The sequence below is a fragment of the Triturus cristatus genome, chromosome 7 (genome assembly GCF_964204655.1).
Source record: "Triturus cristatus chromosome 7, aTriCri1.1, whole genome shotgun sequence".
Taxonomy (NCBI): domain Eukaryota; kingdom Metazoa; phylum Chordata; class Amphibia; order Caudata; family Salamandridae; genus Triturus; species Triturus cristatus.
The window spans coordinates 28,719,205-28,744,034 of NC_140590.1; the positions used below are offsets into that span (position 1 = coordinate 28,719,205).

The 24,830-nt window shown below is 46.8% G+C and overlaps 1 protein-coding gene across 2 annotated transcripts in view; it reads right to left on the minus strand.

Annotated features, from left to right (window-relative positions):
* Positions 1 to 24,830, minus strand: part of LOC146808729 (cell adhesion molecule CEACAM6-like) — a 185,445-nt gene that overhangs the window by 144,134 nt on the left and 16,481 nt on the right. For both annotated transcript variants that reach the window (XM_085615538.1, XM_085615537.1), the window contains exon 2: positions 13,295 to 13,487. In XM_085615538.1, the coding sequence (XP_085471664.1) occupies positions 13,295 to 13,364 (70 nt within the window). In that variant the 5' untranslated portion in view covers positions 13,365 to 13,487. The remainder of the gene's footprint in view (positions 1 to 13,294; positions 13,488 to 24,830) is intronic.

A 24,830-nucleotide genomic window follows, 5' to 3' on the forward strand; every position in this document is an offset into this window, starting at 1 on the left:
AAAGGCTAGAGAAGAGGCAGCAAGGAAGGTACCGCAAAGTCTGACGGAGGCAAGGTGGTGAGCGCACAGGTATGCGCCAGAAGCGCAGGAATGCGCCAGAGGTACGGGAACGCGACGGAGGCGCACAGGGATGCGCAGGAACGCGACAGAAGCGCAAGGGAGAAGAGATAGTGTGCCGCAGGGATGCAGCGCCATCCCACAGCGACAAGGAGGAGGAACAGAAAAGGGTGTCAAGCCATGTCCACCCCAGCAAGGACCGCGCTGTCGCCGCATCAAGTGGAGTGACCCCTCAAGAGAGCCAAAGGACTCAGCGCAGATGTACCCCGGACGCGGGAAGTACACAGCAGCGCCTACAAGAGAGGAACTACACGGAAGAAGATGTGCGCAGCAAATATCCAACGACACGGAAGGATAAGGACGCAGAGGCACACCCAGTGGCGCCAAGAAGCCACCACAACCACCCAGTGGCGCCAAGAAGCCACCACATCAAGAGATCACGGCGCAGGGAGCAATGCTACACTGAAGATGTACCACGACGGTACGAAGAGAAGCACGCACCAGCGCCCGGCAAGTCAGAAGACACAGGGAGTCACACGAAGTGACGCATCTCGTGAAGCTAACCAGCCAAATGGTCGCACCAACAGAAGCCAACCCGCCAGGGGGCAAAAGAAGGTGATCGACGCACGGGTCAGTGAACCCACGGAACAAGAGGTCTGACGAAAGACCGAAGGTATCCTGCCAGAGATCGGCAGAATGGACCGTCAAGTGGTCCGAGAAGTTCAAGAACGAAGAGGACCAAGAGCATGGCCCCACGAACGTCAACAACCAAAGTAACTGGCGAAAAGGAGGAGAACGAAGAGGACCAAGAGCAGGGCCCCACGAACTTCAACAACCAATGTAGCCGGTGAAAAGGAGAAGACGAAGAGAAGGTCACGACCCTAACTCGGAATGCTGAGGAAGATGGAGCGAGTGTCCTCGGACGAGGACAAGACCAGGGGAAACACGTGCAGAGTGCGCGCGCTGCATGGAGAAGCCTGGCCAGACCAAAAGGAGAACAGAAACGGTCCAGAGTAGGTCGTGAAGCGAAAGGATGAAGAAAGCAGAGTGGCACGTCTGCCACCACAAGCCAAAGAAGAAAGAAGAGAAAGCAGAGTGGCACGTCTGCCACCACAAGCCAAAGAAGAAAGAAGAGATCGGAGTGGCACGTTTGCCACTACAAGAAAGGAAGAAAGAAGAGATCGGAGTGGCACGTCTGCCACTACAAGAAAAGAAGAAAGAAGAGATCGGAGTGGCACGTATGCCACTGCAAGAAGAGGAGAAGAAGGAAATAGATCCGTGGCACGTTGGCCACTGTTAAGAGTAGGAGGAGAAGTCAGAGTGACTCGACACCCTCTCGGAGATTGGAACCGAGGAAAGAGAGAGGAGTGTGACAAGACTACTCACACCTCAGAGATAAGGAAGGCGACAAGTGCCAGAACATGGAGAGCAAGTCCCGAGAACACCCGTGGCACGGGTAGAAGTCCATCTGCTGTGGCGGTGCCTTCAGCACATCTGGGATCGGCAGAGGTGAGCCGGCCGGACCATTCGAGACATCCACCTTTGGGGTCACACGGTCACTGGACGTTGCCAGCCGTGGTGACTCAGGGGCAAAGGCCTCAGGGATGCCAGTGAGAGAGCATCCCCGCAACGAGAGATGGTCATCAGCCGCCCTCCAGCACAGGTCCCAGGAGGAGGAAGACATCGCGCGCGAAGACAGGAGCCAACAGCTACCCTCCAGGTCTGACTGCGGAATCGGAGGTGAGACTTGTCTCCGCTGCGCCCACACTGATTGGAGGGCGAGGAACACGATACTGTACACCCAGCCCAGGACAAGTCCTATAGAGAGGGCCTCAGGGATATCCCGTGGCAGGGGAACACCGGTGAGAGGGGCATCATGGTGAGAGGGGTGTCTTGCAAACAATCCGTCTTTTGCCAACACAGAACACACGCCACCGACGAAGAAGAGGACAGGACTGAAAGTCGAACGGCAACATCTAGCGGTGAATCACAGGAATTCTGACTGCGTTTGTCGCCACGGAAGCAAGGTAAAGAAAAGACTGTGGGGACAACTTCAAGGCAGAGCCGTCAACAGACTGGATCCATCAAGCACCCATGGCTGGTGTCACAGCGAACTGTTGGTCTCCACGGCAGGAAGAACGTCGTCTGCGTATCCAAGCAGCTGAGGCGTAAGAGACTCTGCAGAAGTTTGGTCACTGTACTGTATAGGTGTATATCTTTATTTTTCCTCCCGCAGGTTGAAATTTGACTTTGGGTTTTCTTTCATTAAAGATTGGGAGGAATGTAGTGTCCTAGCAGGGACACGTTCTAGTGTTCCTATGTGTGTGGAATACACTGTACACCCACCCACCACAGACGTCACTGGGTCAGGTGACGCTGTTAATAAAGAGGCCGAGCGCACGTGCTCGTGGCCATTAACCCACTACCCTGACTATGTGTCTGGTGTCTATGATTACCCCCTGCATGCGGGCCTAGGGCCCAACATCACAGTTACCTAAAGAGTTCAGCACACCTTCACTAGTGATAAGCCGCAGTGTAGAAGTACTGATTGATTGATTTATTGATTGATTGAGTGAGTGAGTGATTGAATGATTGACTGAACATCTGCGACAATGACTCTAAAGTCAAACTGGGAACTGAAAGCCCCCCAGGCACATATGTCGAGAGCAGTCCACCCCCTTTCCATTCTTACTCGTTCTCTATCTTTTGGTCTCCATTGCTGTCTCTCCCTGTCTCTTTCAATCTCTCTTTCCTTGTCTCTCTTTTTATTTTCCTGTATCTGTATACTTTCTCTGTTTGTCTCTCCCTCTGTGCTGTGTACTCTCTCTGTTGCGCTATCTCTCTCGCCCAATCTTGTGCCTCTCTCTGTCACTCTGTCTCTTTCATTCGCTCTCTCCATCTTTCTCACTATCTCAGTCTGAATCTGTCTCTTTCAATCTCTCTCTCCTTCTCTGTGTGTGTGTCTCTATCTCCCAATCTTGTGCCGCTCTGTCTCTCAATTTCACTCTGTCTCTCTCTCTCCCTCTCACCTTCTCTCTGTGTGTTAGTCTCCCCATGTTGTGCCTCTGTTTATCTCTCTCTCCCTGTCTTATGCCTCTCTCTTTACACTCTCTCTCTCGGTCTCTACCTCTCTCTCTCTCTCTCTCTCTCTCTCTCTCTCTCTATGTCTCTCTCCCATTTTATACCTCTCTCTCTCACACTTTTCCTCTCTGTCTCTCCTTCTCTCTCTCTGTGCATCTCTCTCCCAGTCCTGTGCCTCTCTATGTCTCTCTCTGTCTCTCTCTCGCTCCCGGTCTTGTGTCTGTCTCAGTCTCTCTATCTCTCACTCTCTCTTTCTCTCTCTCTCTCTATGACTCTCTCTCTCCGTCTCTCTGTGTTTGTATCACTCGCTCTTGGTTTCTCTCTCTCAGTCTCTGTCTTTCACTTGCTCTATTCATCTTTCTCAATATCCCAGTCTTTCTCTGTTTCTTTCAATCTCTCCCTCTCTCTCTCTCCTTCTCTCTCAGTGCATGTCTCTCTCTCCCAGTCGTGTGCCTTTCTGTTTCTCTATCTCTATCTTTCTCTCTCCTTGGTGGTGTGTTTCTCTCCCTCTGTCTTGTGCTCTCTCACTGTCATGCTCTGTCTCTCTATCTCTCGCTCTGTCTCTCACTATGAATCTCTCTTTCTTCTCTCTCTCCCTCTCTCCTTCTCTCTCTGTGTATCTCTAAGCTTGTGCTCTTTCTCTGTCTCTCTATCTCTCGCTCTGTCTCCTTTTCTCTCTCTGTCTCTATCTCCCAGTCTTGTGCCTCTCTCTATCTCCCCCCCCTCCCTCTCTCTCTCTCTCTGTCTCTCTCTCGCTATATGACTCTCTTTCTCCTCTCTTCACCAATCTTGAGCCTCTTTCTATCTCTCTCTCTGTCCTCTCTCTCTCTCTCTCCCCCAGTCTTGTGCCCCTCTCTCTCTCCTCCTCCCCCTCTTGCTCCCTCTCCCCTCCTCGCCCCCCCCCTCTTGCCCCAACCCTTCCCCCCTGCTCTCCAGTCCAATCCATAGGACCTGCACTGCCAATGACCCCTCTGCCCTCATGGTCAGATTGATTTAAAGGAAAGTAGGTGAGCTTTGCCTTTTCTGTTTAGGTCACAAGGAAGGGGATGGGAATATACCTCATGTCAGAGGATGGTGATGGGAATATACCTCAGGTCAGAGGATGGAGATGGGAATATACCTCATGTCAGAGGATGGAAATATACCTTAGGTCAGAGGATGGGGATGGGAATATGCCTCATGTCAGGGGATGGGGATGGAAATATACCTCAGGTCAGAGTATGAGGATGGGAATATACCTCAGGTCAGAGGATGGGGATGGGAATATACCTCAGGTCAGAGGATGAGGATGGGAATATACCTCATGTCAGGGGATGGGGATGGGAATATACCTCAGGTCAGAGGATGGGGATGGGAATATACCTCATGTCAGAGGATGGGGATGGAAATATACCTCAAGTCAGCGGATGAGGATGGGAATATACCTCAGGTCAGAGGATGGGGATGGAAATATACCTCAGGTCAGAGGATGAGGATGGGAATATACCTCATGTCAGGGGAGGGGATGGGAATATACCTCAGGTCAGAGGATGGGGATGGGAATATACCTCAGGTCGGGGGATGGGAATGGGAATATACCTGATGTCAGAGGATGGGTATGGGAATATACCTCAGGTCAGAGGATGGGGATGGGAATATACCTCATGTCAGAGTATAGGGATGGAAATATACCTCATGTCAGAGGATGGGGTTGGGAATATACCTCATGTCAGGTATAGGGATGGGAATATGCCTCAGGTCAGAGGATGGGGATGGAAATATACCTCTTGTCAGGGGATGGGTATGGGAATATGCATCATGTCAGAGGATGGGTATGGGAATATACCTCATGTCAGAAGATGGGTATGGGAATATACCTCATGTCAGGAGATGGGGATGGGAATATGCATCATGTCAGAGGATGGGTATGGGAATATACCTCATCTCAGAGCATGGGGATGGGAATATACCTCAAGTCAGAGGATGGGAATATACCTCCGGTCAGGAGATGGGGATGGGAATATACCTCATCTCAGAGGATGGGGATGGGAATAAACCTCATGTCAGGGGATGGAGATGGGAATATACCTCACGTCAGGAGATGGGGATGGGAATATACCTCATGTCAGAGGATGGGTATGGGAATATACCTCAAGTTAGAGGATGGGGATGGGAATATACCTCAGGTCAGGAGATGGGGATGGGAATATACCTCATCTCAGAGGATGGGGATGGGAATATACCTCTTGTCAGAGGATGGGGATGGGAATATACATGATGTCAGAGGATGGGGATGTGAATATACCAACTGGTCTCAACAGAGTGTATGGGAGGGGGGAAGCTGATGGGATACATAGGATCTTCAAAGTTATACACTGTCAGGCAGACTTATAATCTGACACCAGCAACCAGAGTAATGATGTGGAACTGCTAGCCATTTCAGTGATGTCACACCCGCAGCCAGTGTATTGATGTCACACCCGCAGCCATTGTAGTGATTTCACACCGGCAGCCCGTTTAGTGATGTCACACCTGCAGCCAGTGTAGTGATGTCACACCAGAAGCCATTGTAGTGATGTCACACCGGCAGCCAGTGTAGTGATGTCACACCAGTAGCCAGCATAGTGATGTCACACCAGCAGCCATTGTAGTGACGCCACACTGTCAGTCAGTGTGTTGATGTCACACTAGTAACCAGTGTATTGATGGCACACCAGCAGCCATTGCTGTGATGTCACACACTGGCAGCCATTGCAGTGATGTCACACCGACAGCCATTGCAGTGATGTTACACCAGAGGCCAGCTTAGTGATGTCTCACCGGCAGCCCCACTGGTTTGATGTCAAACCGGCAGCCATTGTAGTGATGCCACACCAGTAGTCAGTGCAGTGATGTCACATCTGCAGCCAGTGTAGTGATGTCATACTGGTAGCCATTGGAGTGATGTCACACCGGCACCCCGTGTAGTGATGTCACACCGTCAGCCAGTGGAGTGATGTCACACCGGCAGCCAATGAAGTTGTTAGATTTGGGGATCTCTGGTTGGCACAGGTAGGTACTTGTGGCAAGCAGGGACCCTCTACTCTAGTCAGGGTAAAGGGGGGTATACTCCTAAAATAACCCCTGCTCACCCTCTAGGTAGCTTGGCGCGAGCAGACAAGGCTTATCTCAGAGCATTATAGGTTAAGCATTTGTGACCATATACAGTAACTCAGTGACAACACCACAAATGGACACCACATTAGATTTATATAAAAAATAGTGATCTTTTATATAAGGACTTAGCACAAAACCAAATAACGACAAAAATGACATACACAGTTCAAGAATATGATTTCAGAAAGAGTTCTTAGGTTAGCGACAAAATCATTCACCTTAGCGTCAGTTTTAACCCACAGTACCTGGGAATGCGATAAAAGTTCTTAGCGGTGCTTCAGCGTTGAACATCAAGGTGTAGCTTATCTGGTAGAAATTTACTCGCTAAGGCACAATGCGACCAAATTCGTCCCGCTAACGTGCGGGGCGACAAATTCACCACCGGTTATCTTGGTTGGGTCTGCGACGATTTTCGCAGCGATGAAATTACTCACGCTAACGAGCGGTGCGATGATCAGGGCTTGGTCTGCGACGATTTCACACAGCAGCGGCAGGCTCTGCGACAAAGTTCGCAGCGATAGAATTCTTCCCGCTGACAGGCGGAGCGGGGATCTTGGATGGGGGTGCGGCGATGTCCGCAGCGATCAAATTCGGCCCGCTAACGAGCGGGGCGATGATTTTTCCAGCACCGATCTGGCTCAGCGGCAGCAGGCTCTGCGACGATATTCGCAGTGATAGAATTCTGCCCTCTAGCAGGCGGAGCGGGGATCTGGGCTGGTAGCGATCAAATTCGGCCCGCTAACGAGCGGGGCGATGATTTTTCCAGCGCTGATCTGGCTAAGCGGCAGCAGGCTCTGCGACGATATTCGCAGTGATAGAATTCTGCCCGCTAACAGGCGGAGCGGGGATCTGGGCTGGTAGTGATCAAATTCTGCACGCTAATGAGCGGTGCGACTGAAATTTTATCGCTAAGCCAGCTGTGCGTGAAAAAGTGGAGATCTTGGTTTCTTTATTCTTGGCCAGCTTCCCACAGCAGGCACAGCTCCCAGAGGCTCCAAAACTGGTTCCAGCACTCTAGGAGGGGCAGAACTCACACAGCAGAGTTCAGGGGAAGATGGGGGTGAAGTCCTTTTGTTCCTGGGACTTCTTAACAGGAGGCCAGCTCTACTCAGTCCCTTGGAGATCTTTTTAAGCACAAGTTGAAATAAAGTATTTTGTAGTCTTTCTCCTCTCCTTCAGCAGCAAGGCAACCACTGCAGGCCAATCCCCCAGGTCAGGGACAGTACTCCTCCTTACAGCTTGCCCAGTTCCTTCTTCTCAGGCAGAGGTTCTTCTTGTCAAGCAGGATCTAATTTCTTGGGAGCAGGGTCCCAATACTTATACCCCTAATTCCTTTGCTCCTCTGGGGTAGAGGGGCCTTTTCCCTGCCAGAACCAGTTCCTGAGCACTTTGTTGACATGACTCTGACTTTCTATTCAGGGTGCAGGGCAGAGACATCAGCCGCTCCACAGGAGGTGGAGCCAGGCCAGCATTGTGGTGGCAGAGCACCACCCTATTCAGAGTCCAGGTGCACTCCTCCCACCCATCTGGATGTCAATCTCTCTATTCACCACCAGGCTGCCTAGCCCTGCCCCTCTGGAATTCCCCAGCCCTGTCACTCACAGAAACCAGACAGCAGATACACATCATAGCAGAGGCGGTCTGAAATGGATAGGCAAGCAAATACCAGCTTTCTAAAAGTGGTATTTGCAAACACAGAATATTAAAATAAACTTTACTAAAAGATGTATTTTATTATTCTGAGTTCAGGCATACTAAACTCGAATTTTGACCATATTCCCTGGATCTGTTAGGATCATAGAATGTAACAATTCTGACAGCCCATTTTGGCCTATGAGAACAGGTAGCCTTGCAATAGTGAAAAACGAAAAAAGCTGTAATTCACTATTAGGACATGCCACCCAAATCAGGGTTTGTCCTACCTTATGCTTACAATGCACCCTGCTCTTGGGCCTACCATAGGGGTGACTCACATGAAGTAAAGGGAAGGTTTAGGGACTGGCAAGTGGGTGCACTTGCCCAGTCAGCATGACAGGACCAGACTGCACACAGGTTCTGCAATGGCAGACCTTAGACACATTTTACAAGGTTGCTTCTGTGGGTGGCACAACCAGTGCTGCAAGCCCACTAGCAGCATTTTGATTTACAAGCCCTGGGCCCTCCTGGTGCACTTTACTGGGGTCTGACAGTAAACCAAATAAGCCAATCATGGAATCCAACCAACATATACATTTTATACAGGGAGCACTTGCACTGTGGCACTGGTTGGCAGTGGCACAGTGCTCTGAGCAGCTAACACCAGCAAAACACGTGAGGCACAGCAACATAAAAGTGGAAGGGAGACTCACGCCAAAGTGCCCGGTCTAACAGAAGTGATATCCCACCGGCAGCCATTGTAGTGAATTCACACCAGTAGCCAGTGTAGTGATGTATTTTTATCGACATGATGTATATATTTGTTAATCAATGTGTATGATTTAGAAGCGTGTGTGTAGTGAATGTACTGTTACTGTTTCAAAGAAAAAGGCACTGACTGGAAAATCATTTGTTGAATACTGTTGTAGGCAAGTGAATGGAGATTACTAGCCCAAGCCACCTCCCCGGATAAGGCCTTGGACAACTCTGCTTCTCTGCCCGAGAGAGTCAAGTGCTACAATGGGGTACTTGGTTTCTAGTAAGCCGATCATTGTGGACCTTTTAAGTGCACAGGACTCACATCTTGCACAATTATTAACCCAAACTCTTACGTTGTTGTTCAGTGCTGGGATCAATAGTATGCAGTAGCGGTGCGCACTGGCAATATTTGATAAGTTCAGTTTCACCACACATTTCGTATCAATAAATGTGCATATATCCGAGCGCAAGGCTCTGACAAAGGGTTTAAAGTTTGTTTGTGTGAACTCAAGATGTGAGAAAGGAAAGCCCCTGCACACATATATGCCATGTGAAGGCATTGATGCTTGATGTTAACTGTGTTTGTTATGAACATCTCTTATTTTTGGCAGGGTGGGCTTTTGTAGAACTGTTTCCATTAAAGTGTTCCGGGCCATGGTGTCCTTGGAACCCCAACACTACAGACACTAAACCTGTATGAGGAAGATTTAAGGACTGCAACAGGAACCCACACCATACATTTTGGTGTAGAGATGAGCCCTGCTTCTTCTGCGGTAGTAGGTGACTGTGGGGGCAGGGGCTCAAATTATTCTTGTGTTTGTTATTGTCAAGGCAAATTTCCTGCAAGGGTGACCGCACTAAATCATTCTTTTAGTAGATATTTTCTGACCATTGCTTCAGGCCAAAACCACTTTAAGAGCTCTCTTCTCATTTGTGTAACCACTCTTTACTAGGAAACAACACCGTATACTTACCTGTGAAATCGGATGTCCCTTTTACCGGGATAAGAGAGTAACCAGGTGTCAGTGGCAACTCCTATGAGTTCCCACCATGAGGGTAGGGTGGTCCTTGAGAAATTCTCCCATGGTGGAGGGTGGTGCAAGAACATTTTTTTCTTCCTATTGTCTTCATAGGTCATCTGTTGGAGAGAAGGAGATGTCCAAGGATGGTCCACAGTGGGCCATTAGTGGTAGGTGGCCGAGTAAGGGGATTGTTCCTGAGGTAAGAGGTGTATTGGTAGCCCTTAAGGAGACCTAGGGTGGGTAGTGAGTGCCCTAGTTTTTCTAGGTTGGCCACTGGCTTAACCTGAGGAGATCTGAGAGAGGTGGAAGACTCACTATATATATGGGTTACTGGTGGATCCTAAAATGTCAGGGTAGAGTTGTCGACTGCCCAAGTACAGTGAAGGATGTCAACCTACAGACGGTTTTTACCTAGAACTTGAAGTGGTGGCTGTGGCAATGCCCGGCCTGATGTCCATTCAGGTAGATCCTGTGAGATAAGACCCCAGGACAGGGCACAGAGGCTCTGTAGACGGAGGGTATGGAGGTGCCCACCAAGACCTAACCAGGTGGGCGGTTTGTGCAGAGTCTTAGAGCGGACTCTGGGCATCAATCTGGAGGGAGGGAAGTATGTCTGTTAGAGATTGTCACTCCGAGCTGTCAGAAGGACAAGCTGCAGAGGGTCTTCCTTTGCAGACTCCTGCCTCATGCATTTTAGGTGTACTAGTCTTGATGTGCATCACTGTCTGAGCTTGCCAGACATTGTTTTTACTGGTGGATACAGCCTTCGGTGTGATGGTACTGATGGCGGGTGTGCCCGCAGTGGCACAACAAGGTGACCGGGTGGTGGCATTCTGAGTGAAGGGACCTTTTGCATGAGTACAGGTTGGTGCTAGACACTTATTGTTGGGGCTGCCACTCTGAGCTGTCAGAAGGGGAGACTGCAGTCTCTGTTTTAGCAGAATCCTGCCTGGTGCACATTAGGTGTACCAGTCATGGGGATTGGCCCTGAGTCTCCTCAGAAGTCCTGGTTTGCCAGGCATGGACACAGCAGGTAAGGGTGGCTGCTCTGCTGAGTGAAGTGGAAGGAAGCAATATGTGCTTTCAGAGTGACATTTCAAATTTCACAGGGGGATCTTCAGGGTCCCTTGTTGGTTTCCAGCGTGACTGATTAGAGGCTGGGAAGTGGCCCAAATTTGGGCATGGCCTATACAGTGCCCACTGGCATTTCCAGTTAACCCGGTGGGTTCTTGTGAGAGCACAAGTGGGGGACATGAACCCTGTTCTCGCAATGGACAGGTTGGCTAGGGTTCCTGAGGTGGTTCCTGTGGCTTGGACAACCCAGAGGTGACTCTCTGTCAGGGGAGCACAGAGTGTTGAGTGGGCTGTTGTTTACTTAGAAGGCACAGTTATTCTGCAAGGATGGTGGCAGCTATAGACCCCAGTGTAACTGCTGTGGGTGAGGGTCAGAGGTCCAGTGAAGGATCTGTGTCTTCATCTTTAGGGGGTAGTGACCTCGATTAGTAAGGTTATTGGGCTGTGTATTCTCCTTAAGGAGAACAGCAGGTGACCCAGGGACATGTTTTAGTGATGGTTTCAGTGCGGAGGCACTGACTCTTGCCAGGGAGAGTGTGGTAAGAGCAGTGTTTCATGCCTCAGGGCAAAGGTGGGCCTAGAACTACTCAGGCCATGTAGGCTCCTAATGTCCTGGGGATGCGTCAGACGTAGTACAAGTGCAGTCTGGTTCCCTGTCAAGGGAGGTGTTCTTATTGTTGATTTAGGTGGGTGAACCTGATGTGGGAAGGCCAGCGTAGGAACTCTATGGTGGCAGAAAACCAGCAAATGGTCAGAGCCCATTGCCACTAGTCACCGTTTACTAGGCTAGAGTACCCATGAGCAATGGCGAGTTATTCCTAGTTTCAGCTGACAACTGCGTATATTGCAAATGTGATTCTCGTTCACAATAATTGAAATGAGCATGCTACCCACTGGTGCCTGCCTTTTAAGATAAGTTCACTGTGGTGCAGCTAGGTAGAGGGGCTCGGGGCTGGTTACACGTGAATATGTGTGCACATGCAAGTGCACACATATGCAAGCTGTGCATTGAACCTACTGTTATGCACAGCTTGGTAATGACACACAGGTAGCCTGACCCAAAAGGTGGTTCTGCAGGGATAGCTGCTGGCTCAGGCCGCATCACAGCCATCATTATTTTTGCACACCATGCCACCTCAAAATACAAAGTAACAATGGACTGGGATGTGGCCCGAGTGATTACCAGTGGCTCAAGCGATTCATCCATCACTTTTTGTTCACTTTAGTATGTCACCCTAAGTGGGACGGGTATGACGAGATGTGGGTGCCGTGCACATTGTCACTTGAACGAACCTATCCCCTGCTGATGAGCTCATAACAAGGGCAAAACTGGGTGCGTGTGTCCTGGTTCAGGGAGGACCTTGCTTAGCAGTTTGGGTTGAACTGTTCCCATTGGAGCAGGGTCAAGACTGATTTGCATACAGGTGGGTCCGAATTGAGGTGCCATGTAGTGCAAAGTAACAATGGATTAGGATGCGACCCGAGATATTACCAGTGGCTGAGATTAATTCAAGCATTTCATCCATCACTTTTTTGTATACTTTAGATGTTCAGAAAGTTGGCATTTTTTTGTCCTAACCGTTTGGTGTCTGCATGCTGTGTCCTTGGTCACATGACTAAATGTAGATGACAGTTGGCCTTTATGTTCATTCTCATAAACAGTGAGACAGAAGTAGACTAGAAGTTGTCAGGATGGGTCATCCTTTTAGGATGCGAGGGGCGGAGCTGTTCTAGGCCCCAGGTACATTTCAAAGGAGCTGCCTCAGCGCACTTACAAAGCACTTGACGCCAGGCTAATGTCACAGCAAATCGCTAGGAGCCTGGGAAGGGGAGGGATAGAAATTCCAGAACCAGCTGTGGTGGGGATGTCTAGACGTTTCTCCCACTTCAAAGCTGGCTCCAGGCATAAATATTGGACCCTCAGGCCAATGATTCAGTGCACTCAGGCATCTGTGGACTGGACTGGAGGTGTCTGATTTCATTGTCAATGCTGGGTCAAACATATAGTAGCATGAGTTATAAATGGCAAGAAAGAACATCTAAAATACTTTTTAAATGTATTGGTAGCAATTCTTCAAATTTTAAAACATTTCAGAAACATATGTTTCCATTATATTGGAAAGTGAGAAGTTAGATACATTAACATACGACAAACTTCATCTTATGCCTTTTCTTTCCAGTCTTCTACAATCATACCCCATGCTCTCCTCAATTCTGCTCAATGTTTATCAATCATTCATTCAATTGGAAATTCTAGACACTGAATTAACATGGAAAAATAGCAGCGCCCTGATGCTGTCAACAGATTAGAATTTTATTTTGGCATCTAATTCCTCAACACATGCATGTTTACAAATATTTATGTGAACTATTGCTTCATAATCAGTTATAGCCAATGATGTAAGATAGCTACAGGTACATACACCTGGGAGCACTGGAGTGCTGTATTACTAACAGGACTGGTAGCTCCAGGGTGTTACAGTCCCATGAACTATCTCTTGCTAATCTGTAGCAGCCCCGGTTTCTCTTACCTATGAGGATCCATCGGTCGAGGCTTTGTTTACGCCTAGGAGAGGCCTCGGAGGAGAAGATGCCCAGCATCCCTGATGGGAAGTCACTGTCCTTCACTGATTCAAGCTGTCTTCTTTGAGTGAGGATGTAGTGAAACACTCAACGCAGAGCCATGTGGAGCACAGACCAGGTAAACAGTGTCCCTCTGGGTTCCTGGAGATGCAAAATATAGTTGGATTAGACAAAATGACACTCTATAGGGATATTGCAAGTCTCAGAGGAGTTCACTGTTGATGCAGAGATTCAAGGGCCACAGAACTGAGAGGCAACATTCAGAATCATTCCAGCTACAACTGAGGTGATTCCCATCTTTGTACTTTTCAGCACTGCTGCTTCAGCTGCTGCCCTTTTATCCCATTCCTTCCTCAGTTTAACCACTGCATACTGGGGTGAATTAACTCAATCAATCAATCAAATTTACTTTATTCGGTTTATGCAAAACCATAAAAGCATACTAAAAGACATATTCTGTCACTAAAAAAGATAAAAACCATGATTTACATATAAGACTATATACAAAGGTTAACAAACATATTTTGAATGAATTACAAAAAAAAACACAAAATAAGTTCAGTTAATTCAGATTACAAGTTTTAGACAGATTAGGCTTGATTTATTTTCCTTATAATTTTTACTGCTGCAGAAAGGAAACTAGCAACATTAAAGACTTCCCACACATTCGACAATAACTGCAGGTAAAGGAGAGCTGGCTTAACTTGCACGAAGCCCTTATTAACTAAAATTGGGAGAATGAAGCGCTTCCTGATACCAGTAAGATGTTCGCAGAAAAAAAATAAAATGCATGGTATCCTGAACAGGAAAATCATCGCATGAGCAGACCCCAAGATCTTCCAACCTCTTCCAGCCTGGCGATTCACCTAAAAGAAAATGAAATTGATCTAATCTGAATCTAACCAGTCGAAATGGGTGATTGGGGTTTGTAACCATGTCTAGATACGGTTCCACGGTCAGGGTAGTCTTCCGCAATTGATGAGCCCTTACTGTCGGTTTTACCAGCTCCCTTTCTTCTCCAGCCATTGCAGCTATTCGCAAATATGAATCTTTAACCCACTTTATATCTCCCCTCAGCAGTTTTTCAGGAAAATTATATATTTCAGGTCTGCCAAGTTCTACTGACAAGTTATGGACATATTTAAGCCAGGGAATGCGACACCCATGATCAAGGGCCAAACAATCTTTCAGGATTTCACGATTTAGCCCTAATTCAGGGTTTAACCAGGTGACAATCCATTTTAACAGCGGTGCCATGGCAATTAAATCTTCAACAAAACCCACTCCACATTCCTGATGAACAATGTCGCTAGCTGTTGATTGTGGGACAGATAAAATATTCCTAAAGAACTTATCTTCGATCACCTGGATGGCCTTCACATTCCTGCAACCCCACAGGTCAGCCCCATACATTACAAGGGAGACACATTTGGCTCTATAGATTTTTAAGAGGGCCTTCATTGGTCTAGCTCCCAATTTGCGGGCAAAACCTAAAACAGCCGATGTAGCTCTAGTCAGGACGTTTCTTTTAGCTATAATTTGAGTTCCCCAAGAGCCCTGATCATCAAATAAGACCGCTAAGTACGGGAACGTAGATACCCTGGTTAATATGTTCCCTTCGCAGTAAAAGGTTTTCACCATTGTGGTCCTGCAGCCAATTTCCATTACATGGGAATTAGAAAAATTTACAGAAAGGTCAAGGGATCTCATAAAGACCGCAAAATAATTTAAAAGTGATTGTAATCCAACCGCGGTTCTAGCTAGAAGGGCAGCGTCGTCCGCATAAAGAAGTGCCGGGATCAAGCGTTTCCCTACACGAGGGATATCTTTACAGCCAGCACTTAAAATCAAATCCAGGTTATTAATGTAAAGCGTAAAGAGTAGAGGCGCCAGGATGCACCCCTGCCTAACGCCATTGACAATTTTTATTCCTTCGGTGCAATTGCCCGTCTGATCGTACCTCACAGTGGCTGATAAATCCCTGTGTAGGTCTGCGAGAAAAGGGACGATGTTTTTATCAGCTCCCAAATTAAGGAGCATAGTCCCGAGTTTGGACCTCTTCACTCGGTCAAAGGCCGATGACAGGTCCATAAACGCTAGGTAAAGAGCACCCTTCTTAGCAACTGTATATTTTCCGATCAATAAATGTAGATTTAAATATTGATCTAACATGCCCATGCCCTTTCTAAAACCATACTGCAGGACTGAGAGTGTTTCTGTTTCCTCAAGCCATCCTGTGAGTTGACTTAACACCACCCTTCCAAGTACCTTCACTGAAGAATCAATAAGAGATATTGGGCGGTAGCAGCTGGGGCCCCTCTCTTGCCTTTCTTAAAGATAGGAATTATAATGGACTCCGAACACGTTTTTGGCAGACCCAATTGACAGGCATTAATGAAAACATTATACAATATTTTTGACCATGTCTTGATGTCAGATTTAAACAGGTCTGCCGGCACGCCGTCCGGTCCAGGGGCCTTATTACTCGTCATCTGCCTTATTGCCTCGGACTCCTCTGACTCAGTGATCGACAAAGTATACTCCTCTATGTTAAGGTCAGAGTTAACACAAGACTCTTCCCCTTCATAGACTAGTTTAAAGTGGTTGTACCAAACCTGTTCCTGGATGCCACATTCAAGCTCGCTTTTACAGGAGTCCTGGAAAAAGGGTCTATTTACCACTGCCCAAAATTTTGCACTATTATTGAGAACGTCAATAGATAAGAGCTCATTCCAGGCCTCCTCCCTAATTTCCCTTTTCCGGTTCTTCATGGCCAGTTTATATGTTTTCCTTAGACCGGCTATAGCTGGTTTATCCAATGGAGTGGATTTCAATGCAGCCAGCAACTTCCGATGGGCTACAGAACAATTATGATCAAACCATCTTTCCCCAACCCTATCTTGACCTTTACGTGGCAATTTAAGGTCCCTATCAATTTGTGCAACATTTTTGGAGTATGCCACCAAAACTATCTTGTCCACATTATCCTCTGTCAAACAAATGGACATTTCATCTCCAACCTTAACCAGTAAATTAGCATAAAACTCCTGGGGCACTACCCGGGACCATTTTAAACGGCGCGCTTTATCTGTGGGGCGTATTTCTAAATTACCCACTGTTCTTGGTTTTTCCTTTTTCTTTAGGTCGCCCACCAGGGTCAATATGACAGGGTTATGGTCACTGAAAGTAGACCAGGATACACAGTACCCACTTACCCTGTTTACCAATACAGTACTTATAAAAATATAATAAATGATTGACCCTATACCCTTACCTTTGAAAGTTGGAACTAACAATTCCTCATCAGTTAACTTTGGGTAAATCAGATCATAATCTGCCACCAATTCCTCCAGATAAAGTCCTTGTGGGGAGTGCTCAAAATGTATATTCACTTGGCCGATCGGTCCCAAGCTATCCCATACATGACACTTCTCTTTACAACAATGAACATTAAAATCACCCAGCACAAAAACGGAATAACAGTTTTGATTTTCTCTATTATATGACTCCAAAAAATCATGTAATCTAACTAAATGTTCATTTGAAGAAGATTTTTTCAAAAGAATTATAAAAATTGACAATAAGCCAAGTGCCCGCAACACTGGTTAAGATTTGTACAGCCAAACAATAAGGTGAGCCGGTCTCCACCTTATTGTGAGTGCCCTCAATTTTTAAAGAAATCAGGGTCAATAGCCCACCCTTAGCCCTCCTCATAGGGGAAGCAATTGCCGAGGACCTATAAGCTGTATAACCATCCAGATGAAATGTGTTATTAGAGTCCCAAGTTTCCTGCAACCCAATAATATCACACTCCATTAAGCAATCCCTCCACCTAGCATCATCAGCCTTATTATTTAGTCCTGCGATATTCCAACTAAGTATCCTGGTCCCCACATGATTATTCCTTATCGGGGCACTGGGAGGTGGAGGAACTATTTGTTCCAACACCTTTCCACCTCCTCTTGAGCCAGGGTTTTTAAAATGGGGAAAAATAATTGTACTACCCACTTTAGCTCTAGAGACCTCCTTGAGGGACCCCTCCTCTATGCTCAAGCCCTCCACAACATGACTCCCAGGCCAATTCGGAGCCATTCCGTCTGCACGCGATGGCACTGGCAGTCAATCTACATTACTCAATGCACTATATCTATTGCCCACTGAGATATTGTAATCAAATTCATTACCACCATGGTGGAAAAAGGATGGATCCGACCTTCCCGATATTAAAATTCGAGAATAAAAATACCCCAGGTGGCAAGTGTTAATCGTGCCAGTGTTAGGAGGCCCTCCATTTGCTAGTATGTGTTCAGCTACTCTAGGATCCCTGAAGTTAACAATTACGCAATCACCACAGATGTCTTTGAGTCTAGTCCCCAACCAGTTAACTCTATGTGCAAATAAGATCTCCCTCTGACCAGCCTCCATTAAGGGTCTATGTCTGCTTAGCCAGGAGATGATCTTATTCTTTATCTCGGGGAAAGTTTCCCCTCGTTCGCCAACCAGTTCAGGTACTCCTGTGATGCCTCTGGGGGTAACTGGGGGCGAGGAGGATGTTTTAATGATCCATTTACACCAGATTTCCGGGGAGGATTAAGTGGGGACCTACCCGGCTCGATGCTCTGGGTACCGGGAGTTTTTGATATAGAATGTAAGCCGAACTGTTTCGGGCCTGTTACAGCTAAAGGCAAATTAGAACAAATGGTTAAACCAGAGGCGCTCGGCGCTGAAATAGGTTTCGGCATGACACCTTGAGTTGGGCCTTTAACAGCAGGCTTAGTTACTCCTGAGGAGCCTGTAGTGGCGAGATCCCCCAGCACAGAGTTTGGCTGAGCTCTCCCAAGGCCTTTATTATATATCAATGAAACTAGCTTATCAATCCTCGTAGACAAGGATTTAAATTGGTTATTGATAAGCTGTTCCATGCGTGTCTGGAGATCAGTTATTAAATGAGTAGCCCAGACAGGGGGTCCTATGATAGGGGAAAGAGAGCTAGGTTCAGGTTGTACAAGAACAGGTGTTAGTGCTCTTTTCTTGGCCGAATTTTTAACAAATTTCGACTTTTTCGCTCTAACATTGGATTTAAGAGCCTTAATGCGTGTCAAGGGAGGTGGAGACAGAGGAACCTCTATTGAAACGTTTACGTCAGGCTCAATCTGAGCACAAGGTAGATCAGAGAATGAGGGCATGAGAAATGACGTAAAATCAATAGGGTTGGCTGTGGCTACAGAACAGTCCCCCAAAGATGTGAAGGGGGGTATAACAGGGGTAATCGAGAGACGCCTTTCAGTGTTTTCTATGGCCGTTGCCACAACCCCTATTGTTTTTTGGAGCATTTTATCAATGGCTGTGAGGCTCGGGAGTGGTTGAGTTGTTGCTGCTAATTGTCTAGTCATTGGGCGGACAGCAGAGGGCTTACTGTTTATGCCCTTACTACTCATCATAAAGGCTTAGACAAAAATATCCACCTAGAAAAAGACAATAATAGATTGTCTTACACAAGTTAAAAAAAACAATTAAAAGAGAAGCAAAGTAATAATAATAAGATAAAATACACGCCCCCAAGAAAGATTTCTTATAATAAGAGACAGATTTTCGGGGCAAACTTTGACTGATCAATGTCAATCCTGGAGGTTACCACATATGTCGGAGTCTCAAGGCTCATATGGTCTCCTCCAAACGGGCTTAGAAGGGTGTCCCGGCCCAGCCTCCTTCAGTCCCTGACAGCCACAGACGGCCCGCCCTTTGCCCGGGCTTAGCCCGGCACTACCCGCGCGCGTCCCGCGGGCCGGGAAGCGTTCCGGTGTTTAATAGCACCTCCGGCCGCAGGCGGTGATGTCCCGGGTGCGCCGATGGTCCCCGGGGCACCTGGGATATGGAGTCTTTGGCAGTGGGGGGAAAGCTGCGGTGTTGTTCCGGCCATTGCCCTCACGGCGCTGCACAGGTAGGCTGGAGTAAGAAAGCCGTTCCCCTCACGGCGGGAGTGTCAGAAGCTGCAGGCAAGCGTAGAATTAACTCAAAATGAAACACATTTTGACTTGTGCCCTCTAGTCAGCAATGACACAGTAAGTTCAGCACCTTCTTTGCTTGTACTTGTTTATGTGGTGAGCACCATATGAGAGAAGAGGTGCACATGGTCCATTTGCACAAAGCATGTAGCTGAGTTAGGGCACAACTAACCCTGAGGTGCTGCTGAATGGAATAGAACTTAAACTCAAGATCCAAGGCCTCCATCTAAAGGCATGAGACAGAATAGAATAAAACTCTTTCACCTACCATGAGAGCATCCATGTGGACCTCTAGGAAATCTCACATGTTAACAGGAACACTAAAATATTCAATATTATATTGCTAACAATCATGGGCAAAGGCAATAGGTTTTCAGTGCCTCACGACACATGCATCATGTACATGCATGTTAGCACATGGAGGTGGTATTAGACTTTTTTGCTGTTCCAAAATAGCCACTGCGTGATCACATGTGCACAATGCAAGCGTGACTCACTGGTGGGTATGCAGTCTATTTTTTAATGTATTGTTCAAACATGACCGATGGCCTTTACAGAACAGTAAAATAAAGAAAGTAGGTGGCATATTTACGAGCCCTAATCGCCACGTAAAAGTCACTTTTTGTGATGCTTCCGTGGCGATAGGTGCTTTGCCTTATTTACAAGGCAGCATTAAGCCACTTAATGTGGCTTAAAGCTGCCTTGCAAATATGGCCCAGTTTCACGCTATGATAAGCATGAAAGGGGTGGGCAGTGGGTGTTGCGGTGGGCGTTCCGCCACAACACCCATTGATTTTGACGCTGCCCCCTATTTACAAGGGCAGCGTCAACACCGGAAGCACCAAAACTAAGACCAGGGAAAACCTGGTCTTAACTTGGCGAAATGGGGAGAAATGCTTTATTTCTCCTTGTTTTTGCTTTTTCCATGTTTGCTGCCTTGTGCGTCTGGTGTAATGACAAGTTCTCTTGCCAGACAGCGATGGATGTAGGATAGTACCTATGCTCCCCCTTTAAAGATGGTCAAATTGGTCAAAATAACACTTTTTGATAGGTACGAACTCCCTTCAATTTGTAGTAAGTAACCACATGTAGGTCTTGTAGCCCACAAGGCAATGTCATTTAAAAGTGGGACAGCTAGAAAATTACTATGCTCTACAGTGACAAGGCCCAACTATGCTATTTCCGCTATGACAGGCCTAGCTGTCCTCTGTGGAGAAATTAGAGTGCAGAACAAACAACTAATACTGCTAACTCTGGTATGGCACCAGCTACAAAAATAATGAAACCAGGATTTTTAATAGGCATTAAAATTCCAATTCAATGGTGAAGCTGGAATTTAATAAATTTTAAGGAAAATTACCTTTTAGAAAGTTACCCTTTTACCTACCTGAGATGTCTGAAGGCCAATTAGCACTAGTCTCTGCCAACTCCCAGCATGTCCTCAGCCATGAATGAGGTGTGAACGAGTAGACAAATTCCTGTAGGTTTTCCCTAGTGCATTGATATCACAGTGACAAATCCTGCTTGACCAATCTGTGAGAAAGTGCCATCTTTCTTGCATGGTATGCCCCCACTTTTTGCTGAATTGCTGAATGTACTTTGACTGAGTCTGCCCTGGACTCCTGCCAATCAGGTGCCCAGGGCCTATGTTTCTTCCCTAAAACAAACAAAACCCAAATTGGCAAACCCTGGCCACGTGTCAGCCCCTGGTAAATGGTACCCTAGGTACCCAGGGCTTTGTGACCAAGGAAGGCCTCTAAGAGCTGCAGCACTCCTTGTGCCACCCTTAGAGGCCCTGTACCCGTACACACACACACTGCCTTTGCAGGCTGAGTGTTTGGGTGCAAGACAAAAACAAAGTTGACATGGCACACATCCCTGTGTGCCATGCCTATCACCTACACTGCCATGGCATACATCAGTCACCCCTCTAGCTGGGTGCCTTATGCCAATGGTGTGGGCACAGGAGCAGGAGCCCTGTGCCCCTACAGTGCCCAGGTCCATTCCTGAGCACTGTAAGTGCAGTGCTGCCCTTTAAGAGTACATGGTGCTGAGAGCTCGTCAAACACGAGCTCCACAGCATGATATTTGGCTTCGACGTCCAGGAGGGCGATTAGCCTGTAGTTCGACGGGTTAATTCTATTTCCACCTTTATAAATGGGTGCAAGTATCGAGCCATGCCAATTAGGTGGAAAACAGTTTAGCAGCTCTATTTCTTTGTATACCTGAATAAGTGCTTGCTCCAAAAAGATGGGTCATTTTTAAAAATGGCTTGTCAGATTTCATTAGGTCCTGGAGCGCCGTCTCCTCTACCTTTCTTAATTATGCGTATTACTCCATCGGCTAGCATGGACGACTGGCTTGTCTTTACATTTGGTAAGTTGGTGCCATTTTTTACCGGCGTTTTGGTCCATTGGCTTTGCTCCGGGGGCCTTTTATTCTCTTATGTACCGCTTGCTGTCCTCTCCTGAGTTGTTTGTGTCACTGACCTGTTTTATGATAATTTCAGATGTATTTTTTTCCTCAGATTGCTCCTTGGTGTTCGCCTCTAACATGTCATGGGTTGCTATTTTTGTAAACTTTGTGGTTAGAAATGTAGCCCACTCATGTTCTTGAATATTTGACGATAACACATTCACCGGCCTATGTAGTTTATTTATGATTTCCCAAAATGTGTTCAAGTTAGTTTTCTTAGCACTACAAAGCAATTCAGCCCAAAATTTATCGTTGCTAGTTCTTTTTTCTTCCCATTGCTTTTTTTAATCATTTTTCCTCAGCTGACGTACATTGTCCCAGGCTACTTGGTCGTGGCAAGTTGTTTTTAGCCTCCTGATTGCTTTTTTGAGTTCGCTTTTCAAGGCTCTCAGGACAACCGATGATTTTTGATTAATTTCATTTCTGTTTTTTGGATTTTTAGTCTGTTGTTGTCTGCTTGACATTAATGTTGTGAGATCCGAGGTGAATTTTACCCAAGCTTGGATTTTGTTCGAGGCCTCTAGTTCACTAGCCGTTATCATCATCTTTAAATTGGTCTGAAGTGTATCTATCATTTCATTTGACCATTTTAAGCGTTTTAGGCCAATTGTATGGATACTTCCGTCTATTTTCATGTTCGCTTGATGTTTGGCGATTTGTAGCCTGAAATGTATGTGCTGGTAGGAATGGTCACTCCTGGTTGTGTACTCTATGGAAAAGTGTGCAAGAAATGGCATCAGAGCTACTGAGATGATTGTATAATCCAGTCTTGATCGTGTCTTTACTCCGTGAAATGTGTGTTTTGGTGGGAAATCATCTGTCGTTCTACCGTTTCTTACTCTCCAATTCCAGGGCATTTACCAGTCGTCGACCTTCAGAGTCCGGTGTTGATCTCTTTAGCTGATATTGCTTTGGAACGTTCCAGTATATATTGTCGGCTGCTAACTTCTCGTCGTCATCCGGGGTATATATTAGGTTAGAATTCAAATCCCCCGTCAGTATCATGTCCCATGTGGGGTGTGTACTGCTTATATCTGTAATTGGGCTGATCAGCTGGGCATTGTGGGCAGTTTTTTTCCGTGCTAGCGGATGTGCATATGTATTGATCAGCAGGATGGTATTTTTTCTGCCGACAGTCCCTGAAGTAAGTTTTATCAATTGAATATTTGGATGTGAAGAAACAATCTGTTTGGATTCCATTTTTAGTGCTGTGGATATAAAAACTGCAAGTCCCCCTTTGACCGTCCATAAATTTTGGTTTTTGTTGCAGGGACTATGTAGCGTTTGTATTGTGCCAGGGGGAAATCTTCCAGTGCCCATGTCTCCTGGAGTGCTATTATATCACATTTTTCCCAGTTATTAGTTCGACAGTGTAATGATTTTCGGAAAATACTTGAAAAAATTCAGAAAAAGCATGGACCTCTGGCGATTGCTTACTTGGATCCTCCGCATTCTACAACTACTTGGAAATTTGACTCATAGAGAAAGACTCAACCAGATACCAATTGGCGAAGCGGAGTCATTAAGGAACTTCAGTAGCATATGCTCTTTGCAGGCTCAGCACAAAGCTCTATCACCCTTCTGCAAATTCGATCCTGAGCTTAACCAGAGCAAAATGAATTCATTCAATGGCCTAGGGTCATCTGTGTTTTCCAGGTCATTTCACCCGCACTTTAGACCTTACACAGTGCGACACATTTTGAAAGTTGTTTCATCTTCCTCAGAGTTGCTCCCGCTGACAAATTTGAATGCGATGTGGCCTAGGTTGACAAGACCTTGCCTGTAAGACAAACGTTTTAGAATACTACTCTCTGATTAAAAAGCAAGGCAGGAACATTAAAAGCTGCCATTAGGCCCCTTATGCTACGTGATGGCCCCTCTACAAACTCATGGTTTAAGTATCAATGCACTTCTGTCAAGGACCTGGAGGCACAGTCAATTTGGGGAAATTATCTCACGCATGCTTCCCTCAAATTCGCGTGCGATTCTTGTAGGAAAGTGCCTCTTTTTGACAAGGTCATCCCGACTTCTTGCCTAATATCTGATACAATTTTGACAGAAGTGAACTGGGCTCCTGTTAACCAGGTCCCCAGTGCCAGATCTCTTTACCTAAACTGTACACCTGTTCTCCCCAACTGGCAATACCTTTAGCACCCCTGCTAAGTCCCTAGTAAATGGTAGCTCTGGTACCTATGGCATGATGTACTAAAAAGGGTCCCTATGGGCTGCAGCATGTACTGTGCCACCCTAAGATGCAAACTGCCATTGCAGGATGCATGCAGAGAAATGATATGGCACACCTCCTATGTGCCATGCTGCAGACACTGCATGCAGTATTGGTAAGCCCCCCCCCCCCCCAGAACAGGCCTTTCATCCCAATGGCAGGGTGCACTTTACTACATGTGTGGACCTATCTACCTGAGCAGATATGCCCCTGAGATATCTCCATTCTTAGCTATTGCAAGTTAACAGGAAATCCCTTTTAAATACATGTGCTGGACACTGGTACTTACGAGTACCCCAGTCACATGATGGCCTCCCTGAAAACAAAGATGATTGGTATCAAACACCTTGTATTAATAAAGCCATACTGATTCCAGTGATTGATTTATTAATACATGCACCCAGAGGGAACCTTAGATGTGTTGGTGAAAACCTACAGACTATTAGTGTGCTGACTAACTGGTCTTGACTAGCCTGCCACCGCAGATGTGTTTCTGACCCCCGGGAGGTGAGAGACGGCTCTCTCTGAGGTCAGAAACAAAGCCTGCTCTGGGAGTATTATCACCTCCGCCAGAATCGGATGGTTAGCATTAGCCTATCAGGTTGGGAAGCTTCAAAGGCTTCTACTGCCTTTGATATGTGGCCTCGTCTTCCCCCAGACAGGGAAAATACCAACACCTTCCCTGGGCCTATTTGGCTCCCTGACAGATGGGAAAATTAGCAAGTTAGGAGGCGTGTTCACCATCAGGCTAGTACCACCCCTTAGGTGGGCTCTCTGATA